Source organism: Capsella rubella, unplaced genomic scaffold (assembly GCF_000375325.1).
Source record: "Capsella rubella cultivar Monte Gargano unplaced genomic scaffold, Caprub1_0 scaffold_4, whole genome shotgun sequence".
Lineage (NCBI taxonomy): Eukaryota > Viridiplantae > Streptophyta > Magnoliopsida > Brassicales > Brassicaceae > Capsella > Capsella rubella.
In genome coordinates this window covers 12,693,187-12,714,700 of record NW_006238920.1, presented here as the reverse complement: position 1 = coordinate 12,714,700, position 21,514 = coordinate 12,693,187, and the positions used below count along the sequence as shown (strand labels likewise).

Genomic DNA, 21,514 nt, shown 5'->3' with positions numbered 1-21,514 from the left:
TTTACTTTTTACTGGTCATCATTAGTCATTACTATATAGTTAGTGGCCATAAATAAGATACATTTTGATTAGTGACTCATTCACTTTCTTTATTTTTACCCTTTTAGAAGTAACGAATAACTTTCGTTGTTCACCCTTTTTATATTTTGTTAGTCAAGGTCGTTGTTCAGCCTTACTCTTATTTACTGAAATGGGAAAAAGAAACAAATAAGTGAGCTTCACTATTGTGAGATGTATATCAGAGTGCCACACTCGAATTCTGAAAACGACAAGACGTACCCATCCCCCTCACCGATCATTTTAAGTTGCCTGGACCTGGATCTATAAATTTGGCTATTTTAGCGAATTTAATATTGGGCCACATGGACCGTTAAATGAGATTCCTAAACTTGGCCCATCTCACTCAGCGGATTGGGATTTGGGAGTCCTAGTGTTTGTACCAAAAACGGCAACATGTTTGCGTGCTTTGACTGCAAGCCTACAGTGCTCGCTGTTCTGAGATTGTAATTTATTTTTTTACCAAAAGTAATTATTTTTTAATTATGAACAAAAGTTGGATGTGATAAATTCCTAATTTGATAAAGATCTGTGATATATATTCATTTGATACGTTGCTTATGTTGCTTGAATTTGGAAATTATTACGACTTCTCTCTTGTGTTTTAATTTACGGAATAGGATTAGAGCAGAAGTGGGCATCTTTTTTTTTTCAAAATGAATCTTTGTGTGTGGTTTACTTTGTCGGTTGGTTACTTTGTCACTGACACCATCCACTCTCTCCATCGTCTCTTCCCTCCTTTAATTTGAATAAAATTCTAAATTATGGCAATTCTCAATTGAATTCAAAATTCATATCCCCAAAGCAAAAAAAAACATGATAAATACGTCCACCTTACTAATAAGATCATAGCTCCTCCAAAACATGTTTTAACCTCTTTTTAATTACAGCTACAACTTGTAAAACATAAATCATTAGTAGGACTGCAATTTTTTCGTGGCTCGGTATAGGTGTCCTCTTATATGAGTTAAAGATTCTAAAAGCATTTAAGATAACAATTTGTTACCTTTTTTCTTTCTTCAGTCATCATTGTATATTCATATGATTGCTTACTGTCCACTAATTTAGCTTCAAATCAAATTTTCTCAATGGTTCCGGATTATATCCCAACATTAATAGTAAATAAATTGTAATGACCTTAGATATAATAATCAACTCTCTAAGACCAAAAAAAAATAATGTAACAAGAAGCCACCTGCATCAATCAATAACTAAACTTATTAAAAAGTTAACCGAAAAAATAATTAAAGAACCACAAAAACCCAAAACGCAAATCCCAAAATAATAATATTTCAAAACTATACAGGAGTATTATATTATTTTATCATTTCAAAATGATATTCCTGTGCACAAGAATTCAAAAAACTGATCATGAATGAATGACTACATTACTCCACGTTGCTTACATGAAATGAAACCATTTTTAAAGAATCCAACATCGGTCAAATCTCTCATTATTCTTCTCCTTCGTCTTCACTGTTTATCATCTTCCCCTGCAACTTCTCGTTGCTCTGCTTCCTTACCTATATGAATCATTTGTAAGTAACTGTTGCTTGCTTCTCTAACAAACAGAAAGGTCTCAAGATTCTAAAAAATAGAGATACTATGAAGTTACTTTTTGTTCTTGTTACTTCAATCTTTGTCTGCATGAGCTTTTGTTCCTCTCTCAATTCCGACGGCTTATCTCTACTAGCTCTCAAATCCGCCGTCGATAACGACCCGACCCGAGTAATGACCCACTGGTCTGAATCCGACCCGACTCCTTGCCGTTGGTCCGGCATCGTCTGTACGAACGGCCGAGTCACTTCACTTGTACTCTTCGGCAAAAGTCTCTCCGGTTACATTCCATCTGAACTCGGTCTACTCGACTCGATGAACCGTCTCGATCTAGCTCACAACAATTTCTCCAAAACCGTACCGGTTCGTCTCTTCCAAGCAACCAATCTCCGGTACATCGATCTCTCTCACAACTCACTCTCCGGCCCAATACCGGCCCAAATCAAGTCCATGAAATCTCTCAACCACCTCGATTTCTCCTCTAATCATCTCAACGGTTCACTCCCTGAGTCACTCACTGAGCTCGGGAGCCTCGTCGGAACTCTAAATCTGTCTTACAACCGATTTATCGGAGAAATTCCACCGTCGTTCGGTCGGTTTCCGGTTCACGTCAGCTTAGATTTCAGTCACAACAATCTCACCGGAAAAGTACCTCAGGTGGGATCTCTGTTGAATCAAGGACCAATCGCATTCGCCGGAAACCCTCATCTCTGTGGCTTACCATTGCAAAACCCCTGCGAAGATATCGAAACCCCTAGTTTCGTCACTGCGAAGCCGGAACTACAGAAACCAAACCCTAGTGTAATCAGCAATGACGACGCGACGGAGAAGAAGCAGCAAATCACCGGGTCAGTGACGGTTTCTCTGATATCTGGTGTTTCGGTCGTGATCGGAGCTGTTTCTATCTCGGTATGGCTGATCCGGAGAAAACGAAGCTCCCACGGGTACACAACAGATACAAAGACGACGACGGTGGTGGCGGAGTTCGACGAAGAAGGTCAAGAAGGTAAATTCGTAGCCTTTGACGAAGGATTCGAGCTCGAGCTTGAGGATTTGCTGAGAGCATCGGCTTACGTGATAGGCAAGAGCAGGAGCGGGATTGTGTACAGAGTAGTGGTGGGTGAATCGTCCTCCACCGTTGTCGCCGTTAGAAGGCTCAGCGACGGCAATGCCACGTGGCGGTTTAAGGATTTCGTGAATGAAGTGGAGACCATTGGTAGGATCAATCACCCTAACATCGTAAGGCTTAGAGCTTACTACTATGCAGAGGACGAGAAGCTTCTCATCACTGATTTTATCAGCAATGGCAGCTTGTACTCCGCCTTACATGGTAAAACACTAATCTTGCTAATAAAATTTTCAATTTTTATGCTAACTCTGTATCGATCGATCACTAAGTAAGTACGTACAAGGTTTATTTGTACTTGCTCTGTAGATAGGACTATAAAGTGCAGAGCCTTTTTTTTGGTCTTTGTCTGATTGTGTCGTATTGACTAACTTGTTGGCTTCTTCTCCTTGTTTGATTGCTCAAATCTTTACTGTGTTTACATGTGTTAATCTTTAATCAGTAGAGGTCGAGGACAAGCATGGATCTCGCTACCTACCAGAAAAAAACAAACAAAATAGATTTGGTTCTCTATGGAGATCTTGAATAAATGAAGCACTATAGTGTGGTCCTGTTTTCTTCATGGGAAAATTTAAGTAGGTTAGGTGAGCTGATGGTAGTTTAGGGATTGTTTAATGTGACGTAGAGAAGATATTTTTTTGGTGATTAAGCAGCCATTAGATTATGATCCGAGAGATGTGTTTTGTATGTATGCGTTGGTAAGTTAGTTAGTATGCATCATATGTTTGATTCTGTAATCAGGTGTATCAGTGTTCATGAGATTTGTTGTACTTTTGAGGCAATGTGTATCATTGGTTTTTTTGAGATGGCATTTGATTTTTCTTGTAGGTGGATCATCGAATACTCGGCCTCCCCTCTCTTGGGGCGAGAGGTTACGCATAGCACAAGGGACTGCTCGAGGTTTGATGTATATACATGAATACAGTTCGAGAAAGTATGCACACGGCAACCTAAAATCAAGCAAAATCCTGTTAGATAATGAGCAAACCCCTCACATCTCAGGTTTTGGTCTCTCACGTCTGGTTTCGGGTTATCCCAAACTCCTTGATGATTCACTATCAACCAGAACGCAAAACGTTGACCAAGCATTTGCCACAAGACTGTCACTCTCAGCTCCTGCAGCTGCAGCTGCTTACCTTGCACCCGAATCCCGAGCTTCTTCTGGTTGCAAATCATCTCAGAAAAGCGATGTTTATTCATTCGGGGTGATTCTATTGGAGCTGTTGACTGGTCGGTTACCTAATGGTTTCTCTGAAAACGAAGGAGAAGAACTTGTGAATGTTTTGAGGAAGTGCCACAAGGAAGAAAGATTGTTGGCTGAGATCTTAGACCCGAACCTTCTAAGGCAACATTTCGAGGATAAGCAGGTTATTGCAACCATTCACGTCGCTTTAAATTGTATGGAAATGAATCCGGAGATGCGGCCTAAGATGAGATCTGTGTCTGAGAGTCTAGGTCGAATCAAATCGGACTAAACCCTTTGCTGAAAGAGCAGGAAAGTACTGATTGTGTATGTTAATTAGTCCAAGGCAAAGTGGAGTTTTGTAGTCTCTGTGGTTTATTTTCTGGACCAAGTGGATGTATCGGTTTATTATCACATATTCCTTGTCTCTTAATTGAGAGTTTGGTTGTGGATCTAGAGTCTTAAATGGATTATAAAGAATATGATAATATCTCTTTTCAAAACTTAAAAAACGTTGATAGTCCTTGCATAATATAAGATCCTCTCTTGCCAAACAAACTAAAGAATCATATAATATTAGCTCAAGTGGTTTTATAACATATATGTATGTATTTCAAAACTTAGATTCGATTCTGATTAGACGCATAGAGATATTTGAAAGATCATAGTTAACACAAAAGAAAACACTCAAATGTTTTTTTAGTGGACATGTTTAAAGAACTAATGTAATGGAGAAATAGTCAATCAACAAACAGCAAAAAAAGCTCAACCGCATGATTGCATCTTTCTTGCGCATGGAGTTGTGAGAAATGAATTTAGAACCGATCGTTAGCATTTAGCAATGAAAGAAAGGCAAAATCAAATGATATTTCGAATATATATATATATTGGTCAGAACATCAAAACATGATCACATCCCACCGTTGGTCCTTTGTCTCAAATTCACAACAAAAAGTATGACTTTTATAAACCAAAAAACAAGAGAGAGATCTTCATGGCAAAAACATATCTTGCCCCAGCACGATTGATTACTTCCAAATTTAGCAGCCCACTCGAGAAAATTAAATTTAAAAGAGAGAAACACTTGCTTAATATAGAAGTTCCTTTTGGAGAAAAAGATAAAATAGTGAAAGGACCCCTCTTTTTTGAGCTTGTTGACATTATAAAAAGCCGAAGCTGGACCACGATTCCCCACTTCTATCAATGTAATCTATTTTTTCTTTTCAGAACATAAAAAAGTTTTAAATTAAATTGATGGGGAATCGTTTTAATTTTTAAAAAATAAAAATAAATTTCAGATACTATCAAACAATCAAACATTAAGAAAAACAAAAAAAATATATACCACAACATAGAGAAAGAAGCTAATGGGGGGTCTCTCACGTGTCCATGGACGGGGGTTGCTTTTATAATTTTCTTCCCCAATATTTTTCTAAGGCCAAACCTTTAAATTGCACTTCAATACGTCCTATTTTGTTCCTTTTCTGCTTTTTATTTTGGGTGTTTTTCCCTGTTGTATCCATTGCATTTAGAAGAAAAATGTTGAGACCACTGAAATTTGTTTTTCGAAAATACCTTCAACAATGAAGAGTTTGAGTTATGCACGTCTTTACAAGAACTGAAAGAGTATAGTGACGTGTTTTGAAGTGAGAGCACTTGAGAACATTTGGGTGTGATAACTTGGAAAATATTTATTAGATTACATACCATATAGTGTGGTTTGACATGAATATAGCAATTTTTGTTACGTATGATTTGGTAGATTTTTCATTCTTACACGATGTTGTGAGAAGTTTTGTTACATTAGTGATTAATAACAAATGATCATCAGTTTTAGTTTAGATATACCTCTCCCCACTCCCCAGCCCCCAACATATATATACTTCTCATGAACTATTCAATAATAACGACTTAATATAGTACTTAAGGTTATTGGTTAAATAGTAATCGTAACGTGCATCTGCTTTGAGCATACGATTTTTGTCTTCTTCTTGATTACTTATTAAACAGCTCGAAGTTTTAAAACTGTGTAAGCTAGTGATCTATATGTCAATGCCATCGACTCATCAATCTACATGCATCTAGAGAATACACATATATATATAGGGACTTAGCTAGGCACATAAAACGTAGTCCCCATATAAAAAGGATGAAACGAGCAGCTGTTTAACAGCTAGCTAGAGAGAATATATTCACATTCAAAGCAATCTACCCCAATCCACTCGATGGTTCGGTTCATCACATTAAACAAAGATTATTAAGTATATTTTTTAAGTAAAGTTTCGGTTTCTTTTTTTTACCAAATCCTAACAATGTAAAAGCTAAAAATCCAGATTGATACGATAACGAATATGTTGTTTTTTCAGAAAAAAAAAACGTAACCACCGCTAGTTTTAAAAGGAGAAACAGGTCGCTTTAAAATTTTAGAAAGACGGCGCTGATAGCTAGCTCGTGAATTATTAAAGTTTTAAAAAATAAGATAAGATAGGAGAAAAGAAAAAAAAAAACCTAAAGTGTGAAACGACGGCGGACACAGATATGGACGCGCGAGGCGTAAATCTTGTGTGTAATCGATAACGTAGAGTCATCGTCATTGTATCATCTTGGACCAATGAGATTTTCAGAATTGGTCATGTAAGTGTATGTGTAGCGTATGGTCACATACATTGTAGTCGTGCACCAAATCCTGGCCAGTCACGTTACGTTCCCAATGCGTGTTAACGGCGTCGACGTCCTCCGTCACCATCGTGTCGTAAGCTGTGCGTTCCTGTACAGGTTCCGTGAACCCCTATATCATTTTCTGAAAGCTACGTGAATTTATAACTTTTGTTATAAAGTTTTTCTTTCTTTTTTTGACTCTATATTTTACATAAAATTGTACTTCCGACAATTTTCTTTCTATTTAAAGGATGTTTTTGTGTCTAACTATATTAAGATCCTAACTTCTGACTTTTATGCTTTGATGGGACAATCTTAATCACTTAATTGTGTACAATTCGTTGGTATTAGATTTTGTCAGTACAGTTTGCTGACGATGAAGATCTTTTGATTTATTGGTTTATGGATAATGAGAAAAACAATAATATTGGTAAACCAAGATCGAAGTTATAAATCCATGTCCCCAACTTTACACAATAATATATATACTTAATTACATTACTATTATTATCTTTCGAAATTTCTTTTAGAAAGGTTAAAAACTACCGACACAAACAAAATACGAATATTTTAATTAAATGGATGCGTATTGTTGTAATCGTTTATGGCCTACTAAGCAATTTCATTGTCTTCAAGTCTTCAGCATACAGATATTTTTGTTCCTGTGTTATATTAGTATAAGCATCAGTGCATTACATTATTTTTATTTTTATATTTTCTATCTAAAGAAAACCAAAGTCATTTATTTATATTTTTTTTATCTAAAGAAAACCAAAGTCATAATGTTGATGGCATAAGAAAAAATGATACTTCGATGACAAAAAAAAAAAAAATGATACTTCCTCTATTTATTGATGTTTTAAGAATTATTTTTGTTTCTGAAATATTGTTTTTATTGATTAAAAACCTAAAACTATTTTATTTATATTTTAGTTTTTTCCACATTTGATGGTATCTAATGTTTTATATTTTCTATTTCTACCAACAAATTATTATAAATTAATTAAGTTCAATTTATTAAAAACAGAGGAAATATTATGTGGGGAGAGAAATAATAATATTTTGTCACGGGTCCATCAGTAATTTACTTCACATGCTCTTCTTGTATTCGACTGACTAAAAAAGTAATGTAATTTCATCTTGTATTAAAATCTATATTTTCTACTCATTCAAAATTTGATATAAATATTTTCTTTTTATTTAAATTCCAAAAACGTAGATAAAAAAGGAAAAAGCATTTCCGTGACTCAGCTTCACAGGCGGCTTAAAACGACGTCTTCCTCTGTACTTTTCTTTTCGTTTTTTTTTTTTTCTCTTACAATTATATAGTAATATCTTGCTTTTCGATCCGCCGCTATATTCAGCAATTAAAAGTTTGGACTCAGAAACTCTAAAACCAAAAAAATAAAAAAGACGATAAATATTCATCATCATCACCTCTCTCTCTCTCTCCCTCTTCTTCACCGTTCTACTTCTCTCTCTTCTTCTTCTTCTTCTTCTTCTTCTTCTTCGTACGAAACCTCCTTTGCTTCATCTTCAAGGTTTTATCTTCCCCACCTGCTTACATCTGAAGCTCAAGTTTTTTACTTCCCGGGAAAGTGACACAACCAAGAACTTGACAAGCTTAGTTGTGACGTTGGAAAGCTTAATAAAAGATACGGTTTCCCCCAAAGTTTCTTCTTCTTTCTCAAACGTGAAGAAAAAAACAGAGACACTAAAGACAGGGGAATATTTAAACTCGTCATTTCATATTTGATTTAATGGATTCAAATAATACACATACTCATCTTTACGACCCGAATCACATATCTTCTTCTGGTTCCGGTGGTCTTCTTCGTTTTCGATCAGCTCCCAGCTCTGTCCTCGCCTCTTTCGTTGACGATGACAAGAGCGGCTTCGACTCCGATAGGTTGCTTTCCAGATTCGTTGGCGATCTGGGTGGTTCACCTAAGTTCGACGATAAATCTCCTGTTTCTTTAACTAACACCTCTGTTTCATACGCCGCCGCCCCTCTCCCGCCGCCTCTGCCTGAACCGTCGAGTTTTCTGGGTTTGCCGCCGCATTACCCGAGACAGAGTAAAGGTATGATGAATTCGATTGGTCTGGATCAGTTTCTGGGTATGAGTAATCATCATCACACGAAACCTGCTGAATCCAATCTTCTCCGGCAAAGCAGCTCGCCGGCCGGAATGTTCACTAACCTCTCTGATCAAAACGGTACCGTTTCCCTCTCTGCCAAAAACAGTTTTTTTAAAAAGAAAATTCTGAAACCATCTTTTTCTATATAAAATGCTTTAATAGTATTGAATTCAAGATTTTTTGAATGTTTTACGTTCCTTAAGAATAATTTTTTCAGACAAGATCTGATTTTGTCAACCATAAAGTTAAGCACTTTGGACTTAGTGTTTGATTGTTTCTGTTATTACACTTGCCACTTGCAGGTTATGGTCCAATGAGGAATTTGATGAATTACGAAGAAGATGGAGAGAGTCCATCTAATTCCAACGGATTGAGACGCCATTGCAGCCTCTCTTCAAGGCCACCTTCTTCACTGGGAATGCTCTCTCAGATACCTGAAATCTCACCTGAATCGAGTTTTCAATATAGCCACTGGAATGATCCATCCAACTTCATTGATAACTTAACCTCTCTTAAAAGAGAAACAGAGGACGATGGGAAATTGTTTCTCGGAGCTCAGGTAACTCGGTTCTCTAACCGGTTTATTTTGTCTATTAATTTTTAAGAATGTAGTACAAGATCTCTTGGACTTGTTTCTAGTGAATTGAATGATGGTTTGTGCAGAACGGAGAGTCCGGGAATCGAATGCAGTTACTGTCGCATCACTTGAGTCTACCGAAGTCATCATCTACAGCCTCGGACATGGTTTCAGTGGATAAATACCTTCAGTTACAAGATTCTGTTCCTTGTAAAATTAGAGCCAAACGTGGTTGCGCTACACATCCTCGAAGCATCGCTGAACGGGTAACTTCAACTAAGCTAATAAACCATCTTTACATATCAATAGTAGTCCATTTGAAACATTATAGCCTTGTTTGAGTTTAGAAAGTTTCTTCTTACCTAAAATATATGTTGTCAATTGTGTCAGGTAAGAAGAACGCGTATAAGCGAGCGAATGAGGAAATTACAAGAGCTTGTTCCTAACATGGACAAGGTACAGTTTTCTCAAACTTCTTGTAATGAGTCTTGATCATAAACAAATTGTTTTCCCTTGCGTTGACTAGATTCATTGATGCTGGTTTCTTTATGTTTAAACAGCAAACGAACACTTCGGATATGTTGGATTTAGCTGTGGATTACATCAAAGACTTACAAAGACAGTACAAGGTAATTTACAAGAACCAAAGGGCCGGTTTAAGTCTAAAACTATTGAGTATTGAATTGATTTAGAATTCTTTGTTGGTTTACACAGATTTTAAACGAGAACAGAGCTAACTGCAAGTGCATGAACAAGGAGAAGAAGTCAATATAGGGCGAAACAAAGACAAAGTGTGTAGATAGGACAGCAGCGAGAAGGATAAGAAAGAAACAATGTCATGTCTGAATATGTTTTAGCCGAAACAGACCAAATTGTCTATGTAAGCTCTTGAGAAAAATAGTATACGCTTTCAACAAAATCCTAAGCAATAAAATAGGACACCATCTGTTCTTCTTGTTCTTTCTTTTTTTTTCACATCCGAGTTTACGATGCAGAATCTAGTAAATCGAATGTTGTACTACAAAAGGAGGTAAGATCAGCTACAGTAGCTAATTGCAAAGACTATGACCATAAATAGAGTAAGATGCGAAAACTAACTTCAGAACATAAAATCATTCTTCCATGTGATCATCTTTGGCGTCAGAATCTTTGACATCAACAGTGAAAGAGTACTCCTGGTCACAACCAAAGTAAGAATCGCACATGAAGTAGAGAGTATACGACTTCTCTCCGGGTTCAGTTGGTACTGCAAACTCCAGCTTCACCTTCGCCTTCCGTTGCAGAGAGATTTTCTTGATGGCCATCAACTGGTTCGTCTTGATCTCTCCAACGACTAGCCACCAACCTTCTTCTTTAGTCTTGGGATATCTTGGTGCGTTCACAGGTCCCACCTCAGTCCTTCCCTCCATATCTCTCTCCAACATTACCTGCAATGTGATCTCTTTTCCAGGGCTTACCTCGTTGCTCCCCACAATTTCATATGTAAGGTCAATGTTCGGGAAGCGGTTGCAGAACCTGGCAATGTCAAGAAGCTGAGCGTCTGACATTTGGAGAAGCTCTTGGCGTTTGTTGTCTTCCATTTCTAAAAGATCATATACGGTTTCAATGTTATTCCCCGGATTCTCTTGGCACCTTTTGGCTAAGTCCTTTGTGAAGTGAGGAAGCTGCAGAAGTATGGAGTCTCGATCCCACATGCCTTGTGTCACCATCTGGCTTACTTCCATAGCTAACAGAGCAAGATTCAGACAGCCATTGTTTGATATCACATCGACCATTGCTTGCAGAAGTCTTGTTGCAGATAAGAGGACCTCATGCTGATCCATTGCCAGGTTTCCGCTGAGATTTTGCCTTGAAAAATGCGCCTGAAGAAGCGCATTTGCCTTCACATGAGGGTCTGTACATATCGGATTGTCAAAAGAGAACCTCTGGTGATTGATGAGTCTCCGAACTGCGTCCTCTTCACCAGGACGTATAGGAGTTAAGTCGTACTCTGAAGCTGAAGTCAAGATCTCAATAAGACCCTTCATCTTTGTCTTGGAAGCCAAGAGAGAACTGAATCGCTCAATGGTGGTGTAATTGATGTAATAGTATGAAGCAATGATACCAAGATTAAGAGGAGAGAGATCCAACTCATTTTCTATTTCAATGCATTTACTCACTTCAAGATCAGACAAAGTGTTTTCAACAAGCTCTGAGAGGTGATCAGATAAATGCCTGTGGGTCACTCCCTGGAGATTGTAGTAGTTCGGGTTCTGGGGAAGCCTCCTGTACATGAAGCTCCAAGTAAGATAATCCACAGCATTTTGCTTGTTCTCAATAACTCCAGCATCCACTTCTGCATTGAAATTATCATGCAAGAAATGTTGAAAATGACTCTCAACCGGAATGGCTTCATACAGATATTTCTTGTAATACTCTTTACGCGATGCATGACAGAAGATCACACACTTTCCAGCATCATCAAGCAGAGGACGGCTACCACGCCCCATCATCTGGAGCAGATCAGAGATGGGGTAATCCGGATGAGAATTTTCCCGTCCATCATACAATTGTGTGCCCATTACAACAATCAAATGCGCCTTCAATGGAGTACCCCAACACAATGAACTAGACATCACACATACCTGAATCCGTCCCGCTTCAAAAAGCTGAGTCACAATCTCCTGATCAGTACTGCTTAAACCCTCATGTAAGTAGCCAACACCATGGCGCAAAGTCTCCTTTAGAGTTTCCTCACAAATTTGGCTAACAAAAGGCTCTAGTTCTTCCAGCTTCCCTAACAGGAACTCAGGGCTCTGCATGTTGTCCACGTGCGAGTATGCTATCAGATCTACAGCAGTAATGCGGACATGTTTACGGGTCGGGACAAAAACGATAGCTGGTTTCTTGTTCTTGGCATGCTGGACTATGGCAGTGTATGTTGGCTTAGTCATCGCCTGCACCCTGGCTTCAAAACTCAATATATCCACCCCTTGAATGTGGATCTCCAGTGGAACAGGGCGAATATTTGGCGGAAAGTTGAAAAGGCCACATGAACTGGCCCCAACCCACTCCCCAAGATCTTTGGCATTTGCAACGGAAGTTGATAATGCAACAATCCTCATCTTGTTCCCGACCTGACTTGAAATATATCTCATCCTAGAGACAATTACCTCCAATACAGGACCACCCTGACCCCCAATTAAATGAAGCTCATCAACGATAAACAAACTAACATGCTGAATATATTTTCTCTTTTTCCACCTTCGAGACAGAGCGTCCCATTTCTCAGGAGTACTTATAATTATCTGACCTTTCTCAAGCAGCGTAAGATCCAATGCTGTCTCCCCTGTTAACATAACAACCGGTAAACCAAGCCCCTTTCCGAACTTTCTTTCCCAATCACAAAACCGCTCCTTGGCAATAGCCTCAAGAGGTGCGATATAAACAACACGCATCGTAGACTCAGGTACTTCAAGATGATTCCTCAATATAGCAAACTCCGCACATATGGTCTTTCCACTTCCTGTAGGCGCAGCAACTAATACATTGTCACTTGTGTTATACAAAACAGTAAAGACCTGAGTCTGCACTGGATTGAAATGCTTGAAATCCTGATACAAAGATTCATAAGAAGGATTCCTTAAGGCCATCACCGGGAGGGGCTGCAAGTCCAGTAGCTCCGTAGGTGGTGGATACTTTTCTGGAAGAATAAGATACCTGAAAGATATAGGAAACACAGTCGGCGAGTCAAGCCATTTGTCCGAAACCACTCGAATGAAATACTGTGGGGGAACTGGCTCAGAGATTGGCACAGTGAAGTTCAACGTGTGGTCTTTATCAATATACAGCTTTTTCAGAAGAAAATACTCATAATGAAAGATCTTTTCACCATCATTATCTTCCAAAATTATCCAAAATGGTTCATCATATTGATGCAATTTGTCATTCCACTGAAAATCAGGTGTCACCGTGAGCTCGACTTGCAGAACAGAACGAGAAATTGGCTGAACATGGGCTCTAAGATTCAGTTTTGGGAACTGATGGACGAACTTGTGAAGTTGTCTGCCCATTTTAGGATTACGAATTAGCTCTCCTAGCTCATGTGAAGATAGATCATAGTACCTCTCCCACACCATATCGTTCTTCTCCAACTTCGTCAGAATCTCCTCTGAAATTTGATGAAACTGCCGGAGGGGTGTCTGAACACTCCACATCCTCTTCCCTACCATTTTAGACAAGCTCAGAGCTTTTTCAGACAGTTGAGCCCACCCCCTCTTCAAAACAATCTCAAAAATAGCACGTAGGAGACGTCCAGCACTCTGGGTAATATACACCATGTCAGATGTCAAAGAAAGACCCTCGAGATTTAGTTTTGATATATAAACTTGCAACAAAACATTGATCTTTGCATTAGGATCTTCTAATGTTTCCTTGACCGGTATCGGTACACGTTCCATAAGTTTTGCCAGTTCCATCTTCTCGTCTTGCCGAACAGTGACATACTTGAACTCCTCACTCAGTGAAAACAGACGAAAAAGATCAATATCAGTCATTGTTGGCTTCAAATTCTCATTATATGTAGCTATTGTTCCATGGGTTATGTAGTAGTAGCTTGCAATGCGCCCCAAATCAGTAACCTGGAAGAATCCACTTTTCTTGTCATACTTAATCAGGTTGTTCTTGTCCAAGATAGTAGCAGCAGAATGTATTAGGTCAGCTCTTTTCTCCTCTAATAATAAGTCTTTTGCAAGGGCATCAGGCGGTAAGCCATACAGTGTCGGATTACGAACCATGCGGATGTATAAATATGTATAGCCAAGCCAGTGGCAAGCTTCTCTAGCATTCTGAACCGTCCCAAGCACAATTTCAGCATTGAGCTGATCAGCAAGTTTGGAGATAAACTGGCTTTCAATTGGTAATTGCTCATTCATCAAACGAAGATAATACTGCAGCTCGCTGTATCCAGTGATTATAATTCCCTCCCCACGTTGGTCATATTGAGGTCTCCCGGCACGACCAATCATCTGCATAACATCTAGAGGACTCAGCTCCATCCACGCCCCTCTCTCAGGATTATAGACTTGGGTTCCTTTGATAATGACAGTATGCGCAGGCAAATTCACACCCCAGGCAAGAGTTGCAGTGGAAACCAGCACTTGCAAATTCCCTAAACGAAATTGTTTCTCAACTATGTGACGATCACCCAATGTCAACCCAGCATGATGAATTGCAAAACCATAAGGCATTAACTCTTTCAGGTCAGTATTCTTGAGAAGTGCAACCTGACTCTGAAGAATTTCATAACTTTGACTATCTTCCTTCAAGAATCTGCTGAGGGTATTATTTGCCATTGCAGTGTCCCTTATTGCTCTTGCAGTTTTTGCTGTTTCCTTCCTCGAATGGACAAAAATAAGGACCTGATGTTTTCCAGCACCAGCTAATACTTTCTGGTAACATATATCATTCATCAATTGAAACCTCCGCCACGGTTTTTTCACATTAATTCCTATATACTGCTGCTCCAGAGGCACAGGTCTGTAGCTGCGGTCAAATTTAAACAACCCATTTTTCAGATCCACCCGCAAAAATAACGCCACATCTTCATCATTTGGCAGTGTTGCCGATAAACCCACCAGACGAATATGCTCCTTTGTGGTTTCAATCTGCCGAAGCGTCCTAGCAACTATACTCTCAACTACAGGCCCTCGATTGTCATTAAGAAGATGAATTTCGTCAATTATAATAAGCCTCACAAGCTGAGTATAAGTTCGATCTCCCGATTTCCTGGTGACAATATCCCACTTCTCTGGCGTTGTAACAATGATCTGAGTCTCTTTGATTTCATGCCCACTAAGGGACTGATCCCCACTGAGTTCCTTCACAGTAACTCCATAATCCTTTAAGCGTTCAGATAGATTATCCACAACCTCAGTAACGAGGGCTTTCATAGGTGCAACATAGATAATTTTGTAATTCCCATGATTAAATGTTCCATCTGGATTCATATTCAGTGCAAGCTGGTGCAGTATGGTGAGCACAGCAACATTGGTCTTCCCTGCACCAGTTGGAGCACAAAGAAGAATGTTCTCTGCCTTAAAAAGAGCAGTGCCATACACTTTGCTCTGAACCCTGTTCAACTGCTGCATTCCCCTAAAAGCCGGTTGGGCCCAATCTGGCATTTCGCTTATTTTCACAAGCTTTTCATTACTATCAAACTTTTTAGAAACCCATGGCACATGAACCTCATCATATTCCTTGCCACGAATTCTGCAAGAGCGATCGGGAAGCTCACACTTCTTATTCTCCCTCATGAAACCACCTTGGTTAAAAGCAAGGCTCTCCAGGTCCAGTACCCGACGCTGACTCTTCAACCAACCATTCTCTATATCGCTATCAACATCAACATCTCTCATGCTTCTGTATCCATCACCACCAGAATCATCATCCATAAGATGTAGAGCTTCTTCTTTGATATCTTTCTCCCGTTTCTCCTCCCTTTCTTTGGCTGTTGCTCTTTTTACATGCAACTCTTCTACAATAGCTGCCAACTCTGGGCCCAACCCCATCATCTTCTCCTCAATATGATTCCTCTCATTCTGGTCTCTTGCCCTAGCCAAGCGAGTGCACCACACAACTTTCAGACGGTTTTGCAGCAGAAATTTAGCAAGGTTGAACTTTTCAAACTGAAGTTGCTCAAGTAGCTTGATCTCAACATCCCTATCATTACCCTCAGCAAGTATATTAAGCAACTCTTGTGCGAGTTTATGGCACTCTTGTGCATCCATCTTCTGTCCATATTCTTGAGATATCTTTCTCTGGAGCCAATATGCATCAATGTCCTGAACATTAAGACTTGTTCCCTCCTTTGCATGTCTAGTATCCTTACCGTTAGTTGCCACACCCACCTGGTCGCCTCCAGTTTCATTAGGTTCAACAGCGTCTTCATCCTCTTCCTCGTGTTCCTCCTGGACCATATCAAGATCACTCTCCTCATCATCTTCTTTAAATTCAAGAGCCACACCCACATCATCATAATCAAGTCCTTGATCGTCACAAGCTTTGCCACTTAAAGAATCACCACAGTCTTGATAGTCTGTAATCAGTTTTCCAATCGAAACAAACTGATTGAAAACATGATTAGAAATAACGTTTAGCAGTTTCTCAATCTCTATCTTTTTTTCATGGCATTTGACGGAATCGTTCTTGAGAATAGCCAAAATCTCATCAGCCGCACCACAAACAATATCCAGAGGCTGCCCACCCAATTGCTGCTGAATAAGAGTAAGCATGATCTCAAAAGCAGCCCTCGTCTCCTTAGTCTTGGGCAAATAAACGCCATCATCTGTATCAGTAAGCACGCTCACCTCCCTGAGACGACGTCTCTTGCTCTCACGAAGAGATACCACAGCAACATCACGCTCCTTCTTCTTCTTCTTCGATTTGTTCAGCCTCTCATATACCTCATGAGGCTTCCCCTTAGCAACGCGATCTCCGAAGGACTTAGGATTAATCCTTCCTCTCAGGCTCTCTGGTTCTCCAGAAGGTTGATGCATATCACGACGACCCTCATCGCTGTTAAGAACCAGACTGGAATTGGCTTTGTACCCGTACTGCTTCAACCTCGCTTGTTCCTCCGCACCACCGCCACCCGAACTCGCCATCACCAAATCGGAAATAGAAACCCCAAAATTCAAAAAATCAAAACAATGAAACAAAACAGAGAAACCGGAACCAAAAACCTCTTCTCTTACCTTTCACGTTCGTCGCTTCTTTCGAATTTTGTGTTAATGGAAAGAATGAATATTAGAGGCACGGATTTGGAACATTAAAAAGACAAAAGTCGAAACCGACTATACATATGTCGGTTAAATTGTCCAAATGCAAAGGCCCATACGACTGTAATTAAATTGTGGGATTCTCCGGTTCGGTCGGTGGAACTGTAAATAGAAGAAACAACTGCGTAATTAAAGGTGATTATTATTGGTCAGTGTTACCGGAGATTATCATAGCAAAACCACGCCGGTTATCTAGCAGTGAAACGGTGAGGATTGGATCATGAAAGCAAGGCGAACGTAAAACTTAAATGGTCTCTAGAAAGAATTGGGCCCTAAAGCCCAGTATTATTGAGAAGGGCAAAATCGTAATCTTGGAAGAATTTGACGAATTGTGTAGTTCGAAAAAAACGAAAAATTAATCCCGCCTGAGATGAAAATTCAAAACATTTCCACACAGGTGAAAACTGAAAACTCTGAGACACGTGCGAGGTCGAAAATTTTCATTTTCAATTATAAAACCCGCCTAGAAGATGGTCTCGAATTTTTTGCCAGATCGTCTCTCTCTGAAAAGCTCTGCTCTCTTTTTCCCCTTTGTCCCCTCCACTTTACTGTTCACGAAGCCGCCCGGAGCTTTCACGAAGGAATCTATCAAAGATTCATATAGGTAAAATACAAAAAAATCCATGTTTTGATTTTGTCGCCAGTTTGATGCTGTTCTTGATGAAACTCTAGAATTAGGTTTTTTGGTCATGTGACTGAGATTTGATTCTCCATTTCTTGGTGTTTCTGGAGTTAGAGAGCATCTGGTTACAATGGAGAGTTCTTATTTGAAACACTGTGGTTGTTGACATCGTCAATTTTGTAATTTCATTCTTGGGTGTGGTTCTGATGGTTTCGTTTCTTCGATTGTAACGCAGTGCCGAATCACAATGCCAGAAGCAAGAGACCGAATAGAGAGACCAGTTGATTACCCAGCCGCGTTTCTCAACAGACGCTCGAATGGCGTTTTACTTGACGAACCAGCGACGCAGCACAGTTTGTTTGGGTCTCCGGTTCAGAGAGTGCCGCCGGAAGCGACAGGACTTGGGTCAATTGGTCAAGGATCTATGACGGGAAGAGGTGGGCTTGTGAGGGGCAATTTCGGTATTCGGCGGACTGGTGGTGGTAGAAGAGGTCAAATTCAATTTAGATCGCCGCAGGGACGAGAGAACACTAGCTTGGGTGTTACGAGGCGTGGAAGGGCTCGTGCTGCAACTTCTGTGTTGCCTTCTTGGTACCCAAGGACCCCCCTCCGTGATGTTTCTTCTGTTGTTAGGGTGAGTTACACTTAACCCTGTTTCGTTTTGATTTTGTCTGCTGATTCTTGGATTTCATTGGAGTTTTCTTTTTCTTTTTCATTGGTTAATAGCCAATTTGATCTGTTTATCTCTGGTTTGGGATTTGTGTCTTGGTTCAGAATATTCTCATGAATATAAGTAGACTGTTGGACAATGGTAGATAGATTGGTGAAACAAAGTAATATTCTCATGTTTGCAACTATTACCCTTATAATGAACCCATCTCTGATTTGGTTTGCACATGGAGAATTGGAATCTGAGGCTAGTGAGCTTGATTAGTCTTTGGCTCATAACATAAGTATATCATAAACTGTTGCCAAAAAGCTTGCTTGGTCTGGCTATTTATTCTAAGTACGAACTTCTTTTTGCAGGCTATTGAGAGAAGGAGAGCTCGTATGGGAGAAGGCGTTGGCCGAGATATCGAGACCCCAACTCCACAACAGCTTGGGGTTCTTGATTCTCTAGTACCACTGTCAGGTGCTCAGCTCGAGCACGACTACTCCATGGTCACTCCTGGTCCATCTGTTGGGTTCAAGCGTCCCTGGCCACCCTCAACTGCTAAAGTCCATCAGATTCTCCTCGATATCACAAGAGAGAATACAGGTGAAGAAGATGCCCTCACTCCACAGAAGAAGCTCCTCAACTCTATTGATAAAGTGGAGAAAGTTGTGATGGAAGAGATTCAGAAAATGAAGAGCACTCCTAGTGCTAAGAGAGCAGAAAGGGAAAAAAGGGTTCGGACGTTAATGTCGATGCGATGATATCCCCATTTCATACTCTGAAAGATGACATTAGGAATCAGGAAATAAAGGTGCCTGCACAGTGAGTACATCATCTTCTGATGATATCAAAGAGAGGTGGATCAAAAAAAAAAAAAAAAAAAGAGAGGTGGATCATATACTGGTGATATCTTCAGGAGCGTGTGGATTTGTTAAGACTTTTGGGTATCATTGCTCTGATGATATACTACTGGAAAGGGGTCAATCATCACTCTGATGGTCTATTAGGGAGCTTCTATCATTTTTCTGATGATAAAACATAGTAAGAGATTCATCTTCTGATGATAATATCATTAGGGAGATAACTGTTAGATAGTTCACGGGTTGTTTGTTGGAAACCTTTTTTGTTTTTAGGTCTTTTGTAATTTCGGTCAATAGAGATGTATGATGATATCTTCTTGATTCAAGTAAACAGATTGTACAGACGTTTTCACGTTTGGTTTTGTTGGCCTGAGATTTCTTGAGTATCTGTAGTTGTCACAATTTGGGGAATGACTTCTATATAGAAAATTCATTGAATTTAATATTTTTTCCATATATGTTACGTCACAGCACATAATTTGGTAAAAGGTCACATCTGTTGTTTGTTTTCTTTACAATGAGCATCTAATTAACAAGATTCGTCAGTGTCTGGGTACAAAACTATAAATACAAGCACACTAAAACAATTGACATGAAACCTGCGATGGATCTAGAACTAAACACCATTCTTATCTTCATCACATCCTTCGTTTTTGCATTCATGCTCTATGCTCTCTTCAAATGGTTCTTGACGAAGCAAGATTCAATGGGTGCTACGAACCTGCCATACAGCCCCTTAGCTTTACCATTCATTGGTCACCTTCATTTGATTGGCAAAGTATTGCCTGTCTCGTTTCAGAATCTAGCTCGCAAGTATGGCCCGCTCATGGAGATACGCCTCGGTGCTTCTAAGTGCGTTGTGGTCTCAAGCTCTTCGGTGGCGAGAGAGATTTTCAAGGAGCAAGAGCTGAATTTCTCCTCGAGACCTGAGTTTGGTTCTGCTGAGTATTTCAAGTATAGAGGGTCCAGATTTGTCCTTGCGCAGTATGGAGATTACTGGAGGTTCATGAAAAAGCTGTGCATGACTAAGCTTCTTGCTGTTCCACAGCTGGAGAAATTTGCTGACATCCGTGAGGAGGAGAAAGTGAAACTGGTTGAGTCTGTGGCTAAGTGTTGCAGAGAAGGGTTGCCTTGTGACTTGAGTAGTCAGTTCATAAAATACACCAACAATGTAATCTGCAGGATGGCGATGAGCACAAGGTGTTCAGGTACTGATAATGAAGCAGAAGAGATAAGGAAGCTGGTGAAGACATGTTTGGAGCTTGCGGGGAAGATCAGTGTAGGAGATGTGTTGGGGCCATTGAAAATACTGGATTTTTCTGGGAACGGGAAGAGGTTAGTGGCCGTAATGGAAAAATATGACCTGCTTGTAGAGAGGATTATGAAGGAACGTGAGGCAAAGGCGACAAAGAAAGATGGTACCAGAAAGGATATTTTGGATATATTGTTGGAAACGTACAGAGACCCCACTGCTGAAATGAAGCTAACGAGGAATGACATGAAATCTTTCCTGCTGGTATGTTTCCTCTCACCTGCCAATAGAATCCAATTATTCATTTGATTATTCTAATATAAAACTGTGTTGCATGAATTTTCTTTAGGATGTTTTTATGGCGGGAACAGATACATCAGCAGCAGCAATGCAGTGGGCAATGGGACAACTAATAAACCATCCACAAGCGTTCAACAGGTTAAGAGAAGAGATCAATACCGTTGTTGGAAGTAAAAGACTGGTCAAAGAATCAGACGTTCCTAACCTCCCTTACCTCCGAGCTGTCCTAAGGGAAACTCTAAGGCTACACCCTTCAGCTCCTCTGATCATAAGAGAATGTGCAGAAGACTGCCAGGTGAACGGGTGCCTTGTCAAGTCAAAAACCCGCGTACTCGTTAATGTCTATGCAATTATGCGAGATTCAGAATTATGGAAGGATGCAGACAGATTCATCCCTGAGAGATTTCTAGAGAGCTCTGAAGAGAAGATAGGTGAACATCAGATGGAGTTCAAGGGCCAGAATTTCCGTTACCTTCCATTTGGGAGTGGAAGAAGAGGATGTCCAGGAGCATCCCTTGCCATGAATGTGATGCATATAGGTGTGGGTTCATTGGTGCAGCGGTTCGACTGGAAGAGTGTTGATGGACAGACGGTCAATCTGAGCCAAGGTTCTGGTTTTTCTGCTGAGATGGCTCGACCACTTGTGTGCAACCCTGTGGATCACTTTAATACCTTCTAAGTGCTTTTGTACCGCTAGATGTTACCTGTTTT

The 21,514-nt window shown here is 39.9% G+C and overlaps 5 protein-coding genes and 1 long non-coding RNA gene across 6 annotated transcripts; 4 read left to right on the top strand and 2 right to left on the bottom strand.

Annotated features, from left to right (window-relative positions):
- Nucleotides 1-1,347: 1,347 nt before the first annotated feature.
- On the bottom strand, nucleotides 1,348-1,758 carry LOC111831231. The gene is made up of 2 exons (XR_002834455.1): nucleotides 1,673-1,758; nucleotides 1,348-1,580 (listed from the first exon to the last, which is right to left on the bottom strand). It is a non-coding gene; the product is annotated as an uncharacterized LOC111831231 (long non-coding RNA).
- On the top strand, nucleotides 1,564-4,377 carry LOC17889203 (receptor protein kinase-like protein ZAR1). The gene is made up of 2 exons (XM_006293765.2): nucleotides 1,564-2,944; nucleotides 3,569-4,377. The coding sequence occupies exons 1-2, from the start codon at nucleotides 1,663-1,665 to the stop codon at nucleotides 4,213-4,215; spliced, it is 1,929 nt and encodes a 642-aa protein (XP_006293827.1). The 5' UTR covers nucleotides 1,564-1,662; the 3' UTR covers nucleotides 4,216-4,377.
- A 3,659-nt stretch (nucleotides 4,378-8,036) lies between these two features.
- On the top strand, nucleotides 8,037-10,250 carry LOC17888181 (transcription factor bHLH130). The gene is made up of 6 exons (XM_006294419.2): nucleotides 8,037-8,798; nucleotides 9,023-9,279; nucleotides 9,384-9,563; nucleotides 9,688-9,753; nucleotides 9,858-9,926; nucleotides 10,012-10,250. The coding sequence occupies exons 1-6, from the start codon at nucleotides 8,342-8,344 to the stop codon at nucleotides 10,069-10,071; spliced, it is 1,089 nt and encodes a 362-aa protein (XP_006294481.1). The 5' UTR covers nucleotides 8,037-8,341; the 3' UTR covers nucleotides 10,072-10,250.
- LOC17887818 (DExH-box ATP-dependent RNA helicase DExH13) lies at nucleotides 10,222-17,080 on the bottom strand. The gene has a single exon (XM_006295526.2). The coding sequence runs from the start codon at nucleotides 16,938-16,940 to the stop codon at nucleotides 10,410-10,412; it is 6,531 nt and encodes a 2,176-aa protein (XP_006295588.1). The 5' UTR covers nucleotides 16,941-17,080; the 3' UTR covers nucleotides 10,222-10,409.
- A 521-nt stretch (nucleotides 17,081-17,601) lies between these two features.
- LOC17888414 (protein POLYCHOME) lies at nucleotides 17,602-19,637 on the top strand. Its single transcript, XM_006294779.2, has 3 exons — nucleotides 17,602-17,718; nucleotides 17,972-18,370; nucleotides 18,763-19,637. The coding sequence occupies exons 2-3, from the start codon at nucleotides 17,984-17,986 to the stop codon at nucleotides 19,150-19,152; spliced, it is 777 nt and encodes a 258-aa protein (XP_006294841.1). The 5' UTR covers nucleotides 17,602-17,718; nucleotides 17,972-17,983; the 3' UTR covers nucleotides 19,153-19,637.
- A 61-nt stretch (nucleotides 19,638-19,698) lies between these two features.
- On the top strand, nucleotides 19,699-21,508 carry LOC17890294 (3,9-dihydroxypterocarpan 6A-monooxygenase). The gene is made up of 2 exons (XM_006296438.2): nucleotides 19,699-20,767; nucleotides 20,853-21,508. Exons 1-2 carry the CDS (start codon nucleotides 19,844-19,846, stop codon nucleotides 21,480-21,482), a joined length of 1,554 nt encoding a protein of 517 aa, XP_006296500.2. The 5' UTR covers nucleotides 19,699-19,843; the 3' UTR covers nucleotides 21,483-21,508.
- Nucleotides 21,509-21,514: the final 6 nt, after the last annotated feature.